Here is a 14,143-nt window from a genome sequence, read left to right as displayed (position 1 = left end):
GCAGAGCCAAGCACGAGCTAGCATTTATTTGTATATTTCCGTTAGGGAACGCCTACTCTATGAAGTGCGCGTGTGCAATTACTAAATTCCCCCTTGCACTTAAAAAAAACTTTGGCAAAGGGTGAAGTCTACAACACGCAGTCCAATCTGTTTGTTACAGATTATAGTTTTGGAAATAGAAAACTGTATGGAGATGAAATGTTTAATCGAAGAGACATTTTGTAGAATTTCGCGCCATCTTCTCCTACTGCCGGCCATTGGGCTTTCTCTCATCACCATATTTGGTAGTGAGTGGAATCGACGCCAAACGGATGCTTCACGTTTATACATCCGCTGAAATATCTGGCTCATTGTTTTATGTGTGGCTTGGCAGTGCAAGGCCCGAAGATGGCTGCAGGATCAGGCGCGTCAAGCGGCCAAAGTCGTGGTTTGCCTGTGGCTCTGGAGTCAACTTTGGACCGACGGTTTCAAGGAGTGTCGAACACAATGGAATCAATTCAAGGACTATCAAATTGGTGCATTGAGAACAAGAAATACCACAGCCTTATCGTGCGTTACTGGATTAAATGGTTGAGGAAATGTGAGTTGCTAATGTTAGCTAGCTAACGATAGCTGATTTGCCTGGCTAGTTTAGCGCTCGTTATATTGCTAGGTTAGCTCATTTGAACTAGGTAACTGTTAGCTGCATACGTTAACGTAAGTAGCTAGCTATGTTTAGCGAATGTTAACAGTATCTAGTTAGTGACATTGGTGCACAACACAGGAAGTTCATGTAAAATGTAATCATGTAATGTATCTTATAGTTAGCTTCTTGGGTAACGTTAAGTAACGCGGGAGTGCGCCTATGTGGAACTAGTTAGTTAAAAAGTTAGCTAATGTTGACTTGCAGTGTCAGTCAGCTATCACTAACGTTACTAGTTGTGATGTCTAGCAAATGTTTGTTATAACGTGTCTGGTCATTTGTTGACAAACAATGGCTTTATTGGGCAAGTATTCTACGCATATAATTAACGTTAGCTGTTATTCTGTTAAGACTGTCAAATTTCTTGAAGCCTTTGCCATCCTTGGTTTAACACCTTAAATCAGTTGCACTTAGATGTGTCAAACAGTAACAATCAAAATACATGTAACTAGCTAGATAAATAGTTCAGTAATTAGCCTACACGTTTATAAAATATGTTGAGTGTACTGTAACTTTCTGTTTACTACATAGGAGTTATTGCACAATACAAATAGGTACGTTTTGAGGAGCAGACTAGCCTACCCCAGGAAATGACCAACTATTTTGGGAGCTTCAGTTGTTGTAGGCCTATAGGGAGTGTATAGTGCTTGTGTACGATAATTGAAGATGCCTGAATGTATTGTTGTTCAGGTCTCCCGGAGACCGGAAATATGCTGTGCTGCTTTTGCTATATGCTTTCCTCTGCTTTTTTGTTAGTGACAGTGAAGCTTTGGTAGTCCATATTTATGTTATGTGCTGTGTGTTGTTTTAGAAACTTAAAAAACATTTTTTTAAAGAGTATAGTTATTAGTAAAGTATGTCTAACATGCAGACCAGACAGCTCGCAGGCATTTTGATTTTGTCCTCCAACTCCAATCAGGACTAACAGGTTGAAATATCACAAAGTCTGAACCAACTATATTAATTTGGGGACAGGTTGATAACCAAACATTTATGGTAACAGCTAGCTTGCTGTTGCTAGATAATTTATCATAGGATATAAACATTGGGTTGTTATTTTAACTGAAATGCACAAGGACCTCTACTCTGACAATTAATACACAGATAAATCTGATTTTAGTTTCTAGTAATCGCTCCTCCTTCGGGCTTCTTCTTTGGACTTTATATGGCAATCAACTTTAAGGTGCATTACCATTGCTGACTGGCGTGAGGACCTCAGTTCATTTGACCATCACCCACGTGGGTCTATGTGCCTAAAAACCAATGAGGTGATAAGAGAGGCGGGACTTAATAACGTAACTGACCTCACCGCTCGTGTTGCAAAATAAATGTACCCATACATGTTATTCAATCATTGCACCCACACTGCTCGCGTCAACGAGAATCTGCGTAGCCAGGCGCTAAAATAGAACTTGGTTCTATTTGCGATGCGCTGCAAGCCCCGTCTCTCCCATCTCCTCATTGTTTTTTAGGAGCGTATACCCATATGGGTGAATTGAAAGATGAACTGAGGTCCACACCTGTAGTGGTAATGCACCTTAAAGTTGGTTGCCAACCGCCATATAAAGTCAGAAGAAGCCTGAAGGAGGAGAGATGACTAGAAACTAACTCAGTTCACCCTTTTATCTGTGGATTAATTGTCGGAGTAGAGGACCTTGTGCATTTAAGGTAAAATAACAACCCAATGTATTTATCCAATGACAAATTAGTTACCAACAGCAAGTTAGCAAGCTAAATTGCCTTAAATGTTTAATGCTTTTCAACCTGTCCCCAAATTAATATAATTGGTTCAGATTTCGTTGACACTTCAACCTGAGTGTCCTGATTGTGGGTGGACAAAATCAACATGCTCGCGTGACTGGTCTGGTCAGCATGTAACTCTAAATGACTGTTTGATGCTGTTCATGTGTAGTTTTTAAAACCTCAATAAGCAGTTGAAACAATAACAAGAATTGTCTCGGCCAATGTTTCTGTAAAAAATATGATGGATTTGGCTGGGTAAATGTAACCACTCTCAAATTCATAGACAAAGCTATGGATGAAAGTACTGACCATCCATCATAGCATTAGTTTTGATGAGGTATAGTTGGTTTACATTTACAAACATGGGAGCTTATATTTTGGGTTCTAATGGGGGTATGACCGTTGAACTAAGCCCATTGGGGCTTTTTTATAGGTATTCAAGAATCAATGGGTAGGTCTACATATCATAGATTTATAAGTCCCCAAATTGATGTAGCAACTGCAGGTTGCACCTTTTTTTAAGGTAATTTTCTTTGAGTTAAAAATGTGATTGTGTTGCAATAGGGGATTGTGAGAGCGAACAAGGTACTGCTTGTGAAAGCCTGGGGGGGGGGGGACTATTACACACCTCATAATATTTAAATATGTTGGTGGTTGTGAAGGATCCACTGGATGGATTGGTTCATTGTGCTTTATATTCGTCCACTTTACTGTACCTTGGTCAATGCTGTTATGCTTTTTATGAATTCACAGCACTACACATGCACTAGATTCAAGCATCACTCAAATTCAAAGATTTAATATTCAGTCAGGCGGCAGGCCCTGTGTTTGCAATGCCAGTTGTGAATAGCAGCCCCTCCCTGACATTCATTGCGGTGTTAAAGCTTAATTAGGCTTATTCTGTGTGCATTGTTCAAAGACAAATGCTGATAGAACCTGAATCAACGGTGATGGGCTTTTATTACGCTGATCGATCATTCATAGGTTACACTGAAGGGCCAAGCCACAGCCGATATGTGCTAAAGGTGTATTGCCGTGCAACTTGGAGAAGGGGTCTTTGTGTGATTCCTTCATGGACTTAGTTTAGAAGCAAGTGATTGTTCACTCACTCCAAAATGAATCGCCTGCTATTTACTCCTGTTAGTTTATACCTATTGCCTGAGGAAGAGTACAGTGTTAGGTTGGTATGCCTGGTCTTGTTACTACAGCAGTGAATTAGGTATTTTCACCCAGGCTTAGATAAGTATCAGGATGTTGTTGTGATTGCCTTGGGGGCGGAGATTTTCAGCCACCATGACTGTTTGCTGGTGCTCCTGCCTTTTCAGCACCAGAAGCTGATGTTGGCAATGCTTAAAAATTGTATGATGTAGGCTTAAAGGGCGAGTTTGTTTTGCATGGCCCGGTGCCTCGGGTGGTGGAGATTTTACTTAAGGAACAATGTAGGCCTGAAACCCTTAGAGGTTCTTCCATTGGCACTTTGAAACCAACCCAGGTTGGGCTGGACTTGGCCTAGCTCAAGTTGTTTCCACTGCTTCCAGATAATTATAAATTACGTCATGTTGCTAGTTAGCCAGAATGTGACTGCAGCTGGCTTCACTAATGTTGCTAGCTAGCAAGATGTTGAATAATTTAATTCACCCTCACTATACTGTAACTAACATTACCCCATACTCCTGCCAGTACAAGCCAGACTCAGAGCGATGTATTTAGCTTGCTGAAGTGAGCTAGCTAAACGATTAGCGTCGTCGCTAGCATAACATGCTAGCTAACTTAATTCCTACCGGGGTAGGCCGTCATTGTAAATAAGAATTTGTTCTTAACTGACTTGCCTAGTTAAATAGAAATCTCAAGCCCACGTGCTAGTGATAAGCCAGCTAATCTTTATTTCCAGTTCAGCTAACTTTGATCTATTTGCTAACTAACAAGGTTGAACAGTTGAATTATGAACACACCCTTCTGTCTGTTTGCAAAGCATGTTAGCCTGTCCACTTTGTTCAGATGTTGAACTCAAGTGGCCTACCTTATTTTTCAGAATGAAAACAAGTTGTGTGTTATGGTCATTGCACATTTAATGAAAGACTAGACAGCTAGTATAAGTGTTTGGCTAAAATGCTGCTAGCGGTACCCCAATGCATTGCGCGATAAACTGAGCATATATTTTTTCAATATTCATTGATACACTCGTTTTAGTAGTGTCTGCTCTGTGCACAATTTGAGTAGTTGAGACATAAAAAGGGTATCGTGAAGTTAACTTATCCTCTATCACAGTCAAAAAATGTCTCAATGTGTTTTGGTATCCATATGACAGATTATGTTGGACCAAATTCAAATAGCGAGTTGAAACCGCTTGTCAGAGTTAAATATGTGATCTCAACTTTGTTGGAGTGAGAGGCAGGCGTGAGGCTTGTGTGTGTAAACCATAGAGGAAGAGGCGACAAGTGGTCCAAAATAAGTCATGCGTTTCTATGGGCTTATTTTGGACCTAAGCTTGTCGCCTGCCTTCCCGACTTTTGGACAACTGTCTCCCATTGTTAGGGCGGAGACGTGCATCTCGTCATTCATTGTATACAGATCTCTGGCGTAAATGGGATGGTGCGCGAAGGAGAAGTGACCAAAAATACAACAGGAGAGCAAGCGGACATAAACACTCCTAATAAAAAATAAATAGCTTGCTGAAGTGGAATATCGCAAAAAATATATTTAAAAAAATAGATAGTCTCTGCCTTTTATGGCGTGACAGAATAAACGTGTTGACGTAGGCTAATAGAGGCTAACTGCCTCCCTCTTTAGCCTATATGACTACAGAACACCTGTGTTGATGATCTTATCGTGGCTAAGTGTCTTGCCTGGCTGTATGTGACCTGAATCACAGTGTTGATGTCATAGTGGCTAATACGGCTGGTAATTGCCAGGGACCTCACGATGCTTAGGTGCAACTCAATATTCATGTTTTGTACACTTGGTGCGTGTCTGCTGCAGAGGGACGTGAGAGACCCCCCCCATCACTAGTGGCTACCTGCCTTTATAATGTCACAATATAAGTTATTGGTCGTGTTCAAGCGGACTAAAAATGGTCCGTCTTGCAACATGTTGACTGCAGCTTTACTGAGCTTTACAAAAACCATGTGGTCTAAGGTCATACAGTTTGATGAAGTCACCTTCAAGTCGCTTCAGTTGCTTCTCGCCAATTGCGCTATGCAGCCTTGACCTGCATTGTGGTTGACAAATAGTGCCTCCCAATCATTTGTGTGTTTTTGTTTGACCAATGCGAACTTGGCCAAAGACATGACTGAAACAGGAACCAACTTCCACAATTATAAATAATTCCTCCAGGATTTCGTAGGGATATTTTTGCGATTATGTGCGGGCAAAAATGCTTGGTATTGCAGAGTCAATTCTGATATTTTGCATGGGCTGAGGGATGCAGGCGCTGAGGGAATAAGTTTGTTGACGTGTGGCATGATTGAACCATATTGTGCAGTATAAATGTGCAGTATTAGTTAAAATTCCGAGCCCTCTTTTTTTTTTTTATACTGCGGAGATGGGTCTTTTTTATTTATATATATATAAATATATAATATTGCTATTTGACTTTTTTTATGTGGAAATAATGCAGTGATTGGTCAAATGAGCAGGCACTCACATAATATGCAGGGAAGTATTGATTTAGCCAAAAATTGTGATCTGAATACTGGAGGAACTGTCAATTCCCCTGACTGTTTATACAGTGCCTTCAGAAGGTATTCATACCCTTGACGTTTAGCAAATTTTGTAACAGCCTGGATTCAATTGAGATTTGTTTTTGTCGCTAGCCTACACACAGTAACCCATAATGTCAGTGTTATGTTTTTACAAATTAATTAAGTTGTTCTGTCTTGAGTCAAGTATTCAACCCCTTTTATGGCAAGCCTAAATAATGTAAGTCCAGGAGTATAAATGTGCTTACCAAGTCACAAGTTGCATGGACTCTGTGTGCAATAATAGTGTTTTAAAGTGGAACTGACAGTTTTAACAACTTTGCAGGTATGAAACAGACAATCATATCAGTCAAAAAAAATCCCAGTTTATGCTTCAAAACCAACATTTATAAGAGGGTTTTAAAATGCCATTTGGTTAGGTAGCAAGAAATGTAAATCGTTTTGCTAGCTAACTAGCGAGCTATGCTGAACTTGAACTGTTATCCACAGTTAGCATATATTTTAGTTGTCAATCAAATGTATTTGGCATCGATCAAATGGGTGTGCAGACAAGTTCCCATTGTCAACTTTGGTTGGGACAAGCATGCATTGGTGAGCAAGCTGCAGAAGTACTAGCACGCTACTATTTCCCCATTTGTTTATCTATTTTAACAGCCAACTAGTTGAAAACGTTTGAGAGTGTAGCTTATGTTCCCTCGTTTAGATTTTAGCTCATCTCACTCTGGCTAGCATTAGTTGTTAATCTTATTCATGTGCATCGGCAACTGATGGGAGAAAGAGCCTACCTTTTTATTTTTTTATCAATAGGATTGTGACTTTCCCAAATGTAAGGCTCCCGTGGTGTTGACATATTTGCATAAATCCATTCAGCTGTATTTTGCAGCTTTTGGCAAATCAAATTGTATTTGTCACATGCGCTGAATACAACAGGTGTAGTATAGTGAAATGCTTACTTACAAGCCCTTAACCTCTTACCTCTACCTGGGACGCTTGCGTCCCAACTAGAGCTCTGGAAATGCAAATGCGCTACGCTAAATGCTAATAGTATTAGTTAAAACTCAAAAGTTCATTAAAATACACATGCAGGGTATCAAATTAAAGCTACACTCGTTGTGAATCCAGGCAACAAGTCAGATTTTTAAAATGCTTTTCGGCGACAGCATGAGAAGCTATTATCTGATAGCATGCACCAATACACTACAACAGAAAAGCACAGCAGGGGACGTAAACAAAATAATTAGCATTTCGGCGTTACACAAACCGCACAATAAAATAGAAAACAGTCATTACCTTTCACCATCTTCTTTGTTGGCACTCCTAGATGTCCCATAAACACTATTGGGTCTTTATTTAGATTAAATCGGGCCATATAAAGCCAAGATATCGTTATATGTAGACTGTGTGATAAACGAAAAAAACAGCGATTTCACAACGTAACGTCATTTTTAAAATTCAAAAAGTAGACGATAAACTTTCACAAAACACTTCGAAATACGTTTGTAATGCTACTTTAGGTATTAGTAAACGTTAATAAGCGATAAAAATCATCCGTAGGCGATGTACATATCATTAGCTGTCGTCTTGGAAAAAATTTCAGGAGAGAGCTCTTCCGGAATGATCTGGGCGGAGACCGGAGGTACGTCGTGCCCCTCTTTCGGTTCAACCAAGAATCAAAGAGGATTAAATTCACAAGATACTCGACTGCATGGGGATGCTGTGGGAGTTGAATGCTCGGTCTTATCTAATTCGGCTCACTGTTAACAATTGCTGGAAGTGGCGCAAGGATATTTATTTCCATTTTCTGTGATCAGGTTTTCCTGCGCTTTCCGATGTAACGCACGTTATGTAATAGCCACAGTCGTGATTTAACCAGTTTTAAAAACGTCCGAGGGTTTCCTATACACACATTCTAACCATATGAACGTACTATATTCCTGGCATGAGTAGCAGGGCGCTGAAATGTTGCGCGATTTTTAACAAAATGTTCAAAAAGTAGAGGGTAGGAGCAACTAGTTAACCAACAATGCATTTTTAAGAAAAATAAGTGTAAGTAAAAAATGGATGAGAAAAAAATAAAACTAAGAAGTAATTATAGAGCAGCAGTAAAATGACAGTAGCGAGGCTATATACAGGGGGTACCGGTACAGATTAAATGTGCAGGGGCTCCGGTTAAATGAGGTAATGTGTAGGTAGAGGTCAAGTGACTATGCATATATTAATAAACCGAGTAGCAGCAGTGTAAAAGGGGGGGGGGGGGGCAATGCAAATAGTCTGGGTATCCATTTGATTAGCTGTTCAAAAGTCTTATGGCTTGGGGGTAGATGCTGTTTAGAAGGCTCTCGGACCTAGACTTAGTGCCCCGGTACTGCTTGCCAATACAGTAGCAAAGAAGTATGTGACTAGGGTGGCTGGAGTCTTTGACAATTTTTATGGCCTTCCTCTGACACGTCTAGTACAGTGGTCCTGGATAACAGGAAGCTTGGCCCCAGTGATGTACTGGGCCGTACGCACTACCCTCTGTAGTGCCTTGCGGTCGGAGGCTGAGCAGTTGCCGTACCAGGCAGTGATGCAACCAGTCTGCTCCCGATGGTGCAGATGTAGAACCTTTTGAGGACCCATGCAACATCTTTTCAGTCTCCTGAGGGGGATTAGGCTTTGTCTTGCCCTCTTCATGACTGTCTTGGTGTGCTTGAACCATGTTACTTTGTTGGTGATGTGGACACCAAGGAACTTGAACCTGCTTAACTACATCCCCGTTGATGAGAATGGGAGCATGCTGTGTCTTCCTTTTACCTATTGTCCATAACCATCTCCTTTGTCTTGATCATATTGAGGGAGAGGTTGTTGTCCTGGCACTACACTGCCAGGTCTCTGACCTCCCTATAGACTGTCTCATTGTTGTTGGTGTTCAGGCCTACCATTGTAGTCATGGCAAACTTAATGATGGTGTTGGAGTCGTGCCTGGCCATGCAGTAATGAGTGAACGAAGTACAGGAAGGGACTGAGCACGCACCCCTGAGGGCCCCCGTGTTGAGGATCAGCGTGGCGGATGTGTTGTTGCCTAACCTTACCACCTGGTGGCGGCCCGTACAGGAAGTCCAAGATCCATTTGTAGAGGGAGGTGTTTAGTCCCAGGGTCCTTAGCTTAGTGATGAGCTTTGAGGGCACTATGGTGTTGAGCTGTAGTCAATGAATCGCATTATCACATAGGTGTTCCTTTTGTCCAGGTGGGAAAGGGCAGTGTGGAGTGCAATAGAGATGGCATCTGTGGATCTGTTAGGGCGGTATGCAAATTGGAGTGGGTCTAGGGTTTCCAGGATGAGGCTGTTGATGTAAGCAATGACCAGCCTTTCAAAGCACTTCATCGCTGCCGGTAGTCATTTAGGCAGGTTACCTTCGCATTCTTGGGCACAGGGACTATGGTTGAATGCTTGAAACATGTTGTTATTACAAACTCGATCAGGTTGAAAATGTCAGTTGGTCAGTGCATGCTTGGAGTAGACATCCTGGTAATCCGCCTGGCCTTGTGAGTAAGACCTTTAAAGGGTCAATATTCACATCAGCTCTCATCTACTCCCTTCACAGAACAGCGCAAACTAGCTCTAACCAGAATAGAAAGAGGTGTGGGAGGCCCCGGTGCATACCTGAGCATGAGGACAAGTACATTAATGTCTAGTTTGAGAAACTGATGCCTCACTAGTTATCAACTGGCAGCGTCATTAAATAGTACCTGCAAAACACCAGTCTCAACTTCAACAGTGAAGAGGTGACTCTGGGATGCTGGCCTTCTAGGCAGAGGTCCGGTGTCTTTTTTTGTTTGTTTTTTTGCCCAGGTTAATCTTTTATTGGCCAGTCTGAGAGATGGCCTTTTCTTTGCAACTCTGCCTAGCATCCCGGTTTGCACTGTTCTGTGAAGGGAGTAGTACACAGCGTTGTATGAGATCTTCAGTTTCTTGCCAATATCTCGCATGGAATAGCCTTCATTTCTCAGAACAAGAACAGACTGAAGTTTCCAAATAAAGTTATTTGTTTATGGCCATTTTGAGCCTGTAATCAAACCCACAAATGCTGATGCTCCAGATACTCAACTGGTCTGAAGGTCAGTTTTATTGCTTCTTTAATTAGAACAACAGTTTTCAGCTGTTAACATAATTGAAAAAGGGTTTTAATAATGATCAATTTGCCTTTTTAAAATGATATACTTGGATTAGCTAACACAACGTGCCATCAGAACACAGGAGTGTCGGCCTCTGTACGCCAATGTCAATATTCCATTAAATCTGCCGTTAACAGCTACAATAGTCATTTACAACATTAAACATTGTCTACACTGTATTTCTGATCAATTTAATGTTATTTTATTGGACAAAAAAATTGCTTTTCTTTCAAAAACAAGGACATTTCTAAGTGACCCCAAACGTTTGAACGGTAGTGTATGTACTGTCACTGTAGTGCACTGTCACTTATTGATAAAGCCAGTGACTGATGTGGTGTATACCTCAATGCCATCGGAGAATCCCGTAACATATTCCTGCTGTGCTAGCAAAATAGTCCTGTAGCTTAGCACCTGCTACATCTGACTTTTTTTATTGATGCTTCTTGCTTTAGTTTTTGCTTGTAAGCAGGACAGGCTAGAATTATGGCGAAATTTGCCAAATGGAGGGCGAGGGAGAATGCGTTCTCATGATCTAAAGTCACGCGGTTGCTACTGCCTGTAAACATACAGTCCAGTTCAAAGTGAAAGATGGCACCCCCGTGTGGCAAATGGCTTTTTAGCATAGGCCTAACTGTTGCTCTGATTGGCGCACCTGTCTGGGTAGAATGCAGTCCTGGACAGGACAGACGTTTTATTTACTGCTGTGTATTAATTGTCCAAACGCACGCCTGCTTTCCCACTATATTGCTATAGAATTTTCACAAATGCCTTACTACGTAATTCCCGAACATTCTATGAATTTATGAAAACGCGAAAATGACCATGTCCAAGTGTGCGCTTGTCAGAATTTTTTTTCGAAAGTGCTGTTCTTTCTGTGGGTTTATATGAACAGATTTTAAGATTTTGTGTTGAAAATCCTGTCTGTTCCACTTTAACTTGATTTTTTGAACGACCACCTCATCTCTGTACCCTACACAAGATCCCTCCAGTTGAGCAGTGAATTTGAAACCGATTCAACCACAAAGAGCGAGGTTTTCTAATGCTTACATAGAAGGGCACCTATTGGTAGCGAGGTCAAAATAGAAAAGTAGACACTGCGTATCCTTTTGAGCATGTTGAAGTTATTACTTACACTTTGGATGGTGTATCAAATCACCCAGTCATTACAAAGATACAGACGTCCTTCCTTACCCAGTTGTCGGAGAGGAAGGAAATCGCTCAGGAATTTCACCAGGAGGCCAATGGTGACTTTGAAACAGTTTTTAATGGCTGTAATAGGAGAAAACTGAGGATGGATCAACAACATTGTAGTTACTCCACAGTTCTAACCTAATTGACAGTGTGAAAAGGAAGCCTGTACAGAATATAAATATTCCAAAACATGCGCCCTGTTTACAACAAGGTACTAAAGTAATACTGCAAAGAATGTGGGAAGCAATTCACTTTCTGGCCTGAATACATAGTGTTGTGGTGTTAGATTTGCCCCAAACATATTACTGAGTACCACTCCATATTTTCAAGCATAGTAGTGGCTGCATCATGTTATGGGTATGCATGAAAAGAAAAATGGGAAAATGTTGTACAATCCAGGTGTGGAAACCTCTTAGACTTTCCCAGAAATCCAGAAAGGTGCTTCTACAAATACTTATCATTATGGGGTATTGGTATATAGGTCCATTATCCTTTTCTATATACTTTAGATTTGGTTTCAATCGTTTTAAGTTTAACGGAGTTATTCCCATCCTGAAAATTAAATATATTTATAAAAATAAATCTTTGAATGATAATGAGACCCTTGAACAAATGTAATCTTGGTTCTTGTGTAAAAAAAAAAATGTGGCATTGGCATCATAGACCGTTTGGATTTGTCCTGTATTTGCAATGCTTTGTCTTGGTGTTATACAACCATAACAGTATCGGTGACAATGATGCCGTCATCACCTGCTAAATGTATTGGCAAGTTGGGATTAGTTTTGACGAGGGGAAAGCAGGGAAAATAAGCATTGTTTTGTCGTTTTTAAATATTTAGGTCTGTTTTATGCTTTTCACATTTTTTTAATGTTTTGGAGTGGCTCCAATGACCCTTTGAGGTGTCTGCCCAGAGCCTATTTGGCCTTAGGAAAAACGTTGTCACTGCCTTTTAGACTGGGGTTCCACTTTCAATCGCCCTAGGCCAGGGTATCTTGGACCCGGTGCATGGTAAGGCTTCAGGCCTGCATCTGAGTTAAACCTCCCAAAACATGGCGTCAATCCATGCAGGACAGGATGAAGAGTATCCTAGTTGGTACGAAACACAGGAAAGTTACCCTTCGGTTACAAGAAGGCAATGTACAGGTAACTGCCAAAATTAAGGACAGACTTCAGTATATGATGTATATTAAGTAAATTGATATCAGGTGGGGTGCATTGTCCTGGCAAGGTTTAGGTCCGCTCAACCCCTTAGAGGGCAAGGTAAACGCCAGTAAATACGCAGCCATTCTGAGTGATCATCTTCAACTTATGGTGAAGCATTTCTACACTGATGGGAGTGATCTCTTCCAGGATGACAATGCCCACATCCACAGGGCACGGGGGGTCTCTGAATGGTTTGATAAGCATGAAAACTATGTAAACCATATGCCATGGCCGTCTGTCAGCAGATATCAACCCAATTGAACATTTATGGAAGATTGAGGAGTGGTGCCTGAGATGGCGTTTTCCACCACCATCAATGAAACTCCTATTATGGAATTTCTTATGGAAGAATGGTGTCGCATCCATCCAATAGAGTTCCAGACCATTTTTAAAAAATGTGTTATTTTTTGTTCTTGTGCTTTTACCCCTTTTCTCCCCAATTCCGTAATATCCAATTGGTAGTTAGTCTTGTCCCATCGCTGCAACTCCCCTATGGACTTGGGAGAGGCAACGATCCAGAGCCCTGCCAAGCCGCACTGCTTGAGTTCCAGACACTTGTAGAAAATATGACGAGGCTCATTGAAGCTGTTCTGGCGGCTCGTGGTGGCCCACTGCCTTATTAAGAGACTTTGTTGGTTTTGCCTTTATTTTGGCAGTTACCGGTATAAGCCTAATGCTGTAGTAGTGGCAGTGTCGGGTACTGGAAGGCTAAACATGAAATTGTATAGTATTTTGTTTGTGTAACACTTGTCATGCTCGCAATTTTTACAGCCCCACCACTGTGTGGTTTACAATTCAACTATTTTCTCTCTCCCTCCCCCTTTTTCCTGCTATTTTCTCCTGGCAGCTGAGGCTTCTCATCGGCTCAATTTGTTCTACCTCGCCAACGATGTCATTCAGAACTGTAAGAGGAGAAATGCCATCGTCTACCGTACTGCCTTCGCCGACGTACTCCCTGAGGCCTTCCAGCTGGTCAAGTGAGTAAACCACACTGTTAGTTGAAGTGGCCCCTAGATGCTGATCATGGATCGGTTATGCACTAATGGTTAAGGTTAGTATTGAGGGAGAGGGAGCAGATCATAGATGTTTCTTCTAGGGGGCAAAATGTAGCAGTGAGGGGGAAAAGATCTCTTGGGAGTCCTGTTTCTAGAACTTGCATAAACACAGTGTTCTAATGTAGGCCTACCTGTAAGGGTAACTTGGGGTATACCGCCACCCTGGGTAACACGCCCCCTGCCCGTACTTCTCACAGAAAGCGCTTCATGTCCAATAAAATTCCCCCAAAACTTTACTGCTCTTGCTCTTCTAAAAATGTCATCTGTCTCATCAAAATTTAGGTCACTCCCCCAAAAATGATTTAGGAGTAGGGTGGTGGTTTACCCCAAGTTACACTACAACAGGCGTGTTACATTTAGCCCCCCTCTCCCCTATGCACTCGAAGTGAATTGCAGAGCGATAATGTGCTTAACC

At 41.4% G+C, this 14,143-nt stretch overlaps 1 protein-coding gene across 1 annotated transcript in view; it reads left to right on the top strand.

The window, feature by feature from the left end:
* The first annotated feature begins 349 nt into the window (after positions 1-349).
* Positions 350-14,143, top strand: part of rprd2a (regulation of nuclear pre-mRNA domain containing 2a) — a 40,492-nt gene continuing 26,698 nt past the window's right edge. Inside the window, exons 1-2 of the mRNA XM_065020538.1 lie at positions 350-580; positions 13,521-13,650. Coding sequence (XP_064876610.1) covers positions 358-580; positions 13,521-13,650 — 353 coding nt within the window. The 5' untranslated portion in view covers positions 350-357. The remainder of the gene's footprint in view (positions 581-13,520; positions 13,651-14,143) is intronic.

This window comes from Oncorhynchus nerka, linkage group LG7, assembly GCF_034236695.1.
Source record: "Oncorhynchus nerka isolate Pitt River linkage group LG7, Oner_Uvic_2.0, whole genome shotgun sequence".
In the NCBI taxonomy this organism is placed as follows: domain Eukaryota; kingdom Metazoa; phylum Chordata; class Actinopteri; order Salmoniformes; family Salmonidae; genus Oncorhynchus; species Oncorhynchus nerka.
Note: the sequence above shows the minus strand (reverse complement) of the source record. Positions and strands in the feature narration are given on the sequence as shown.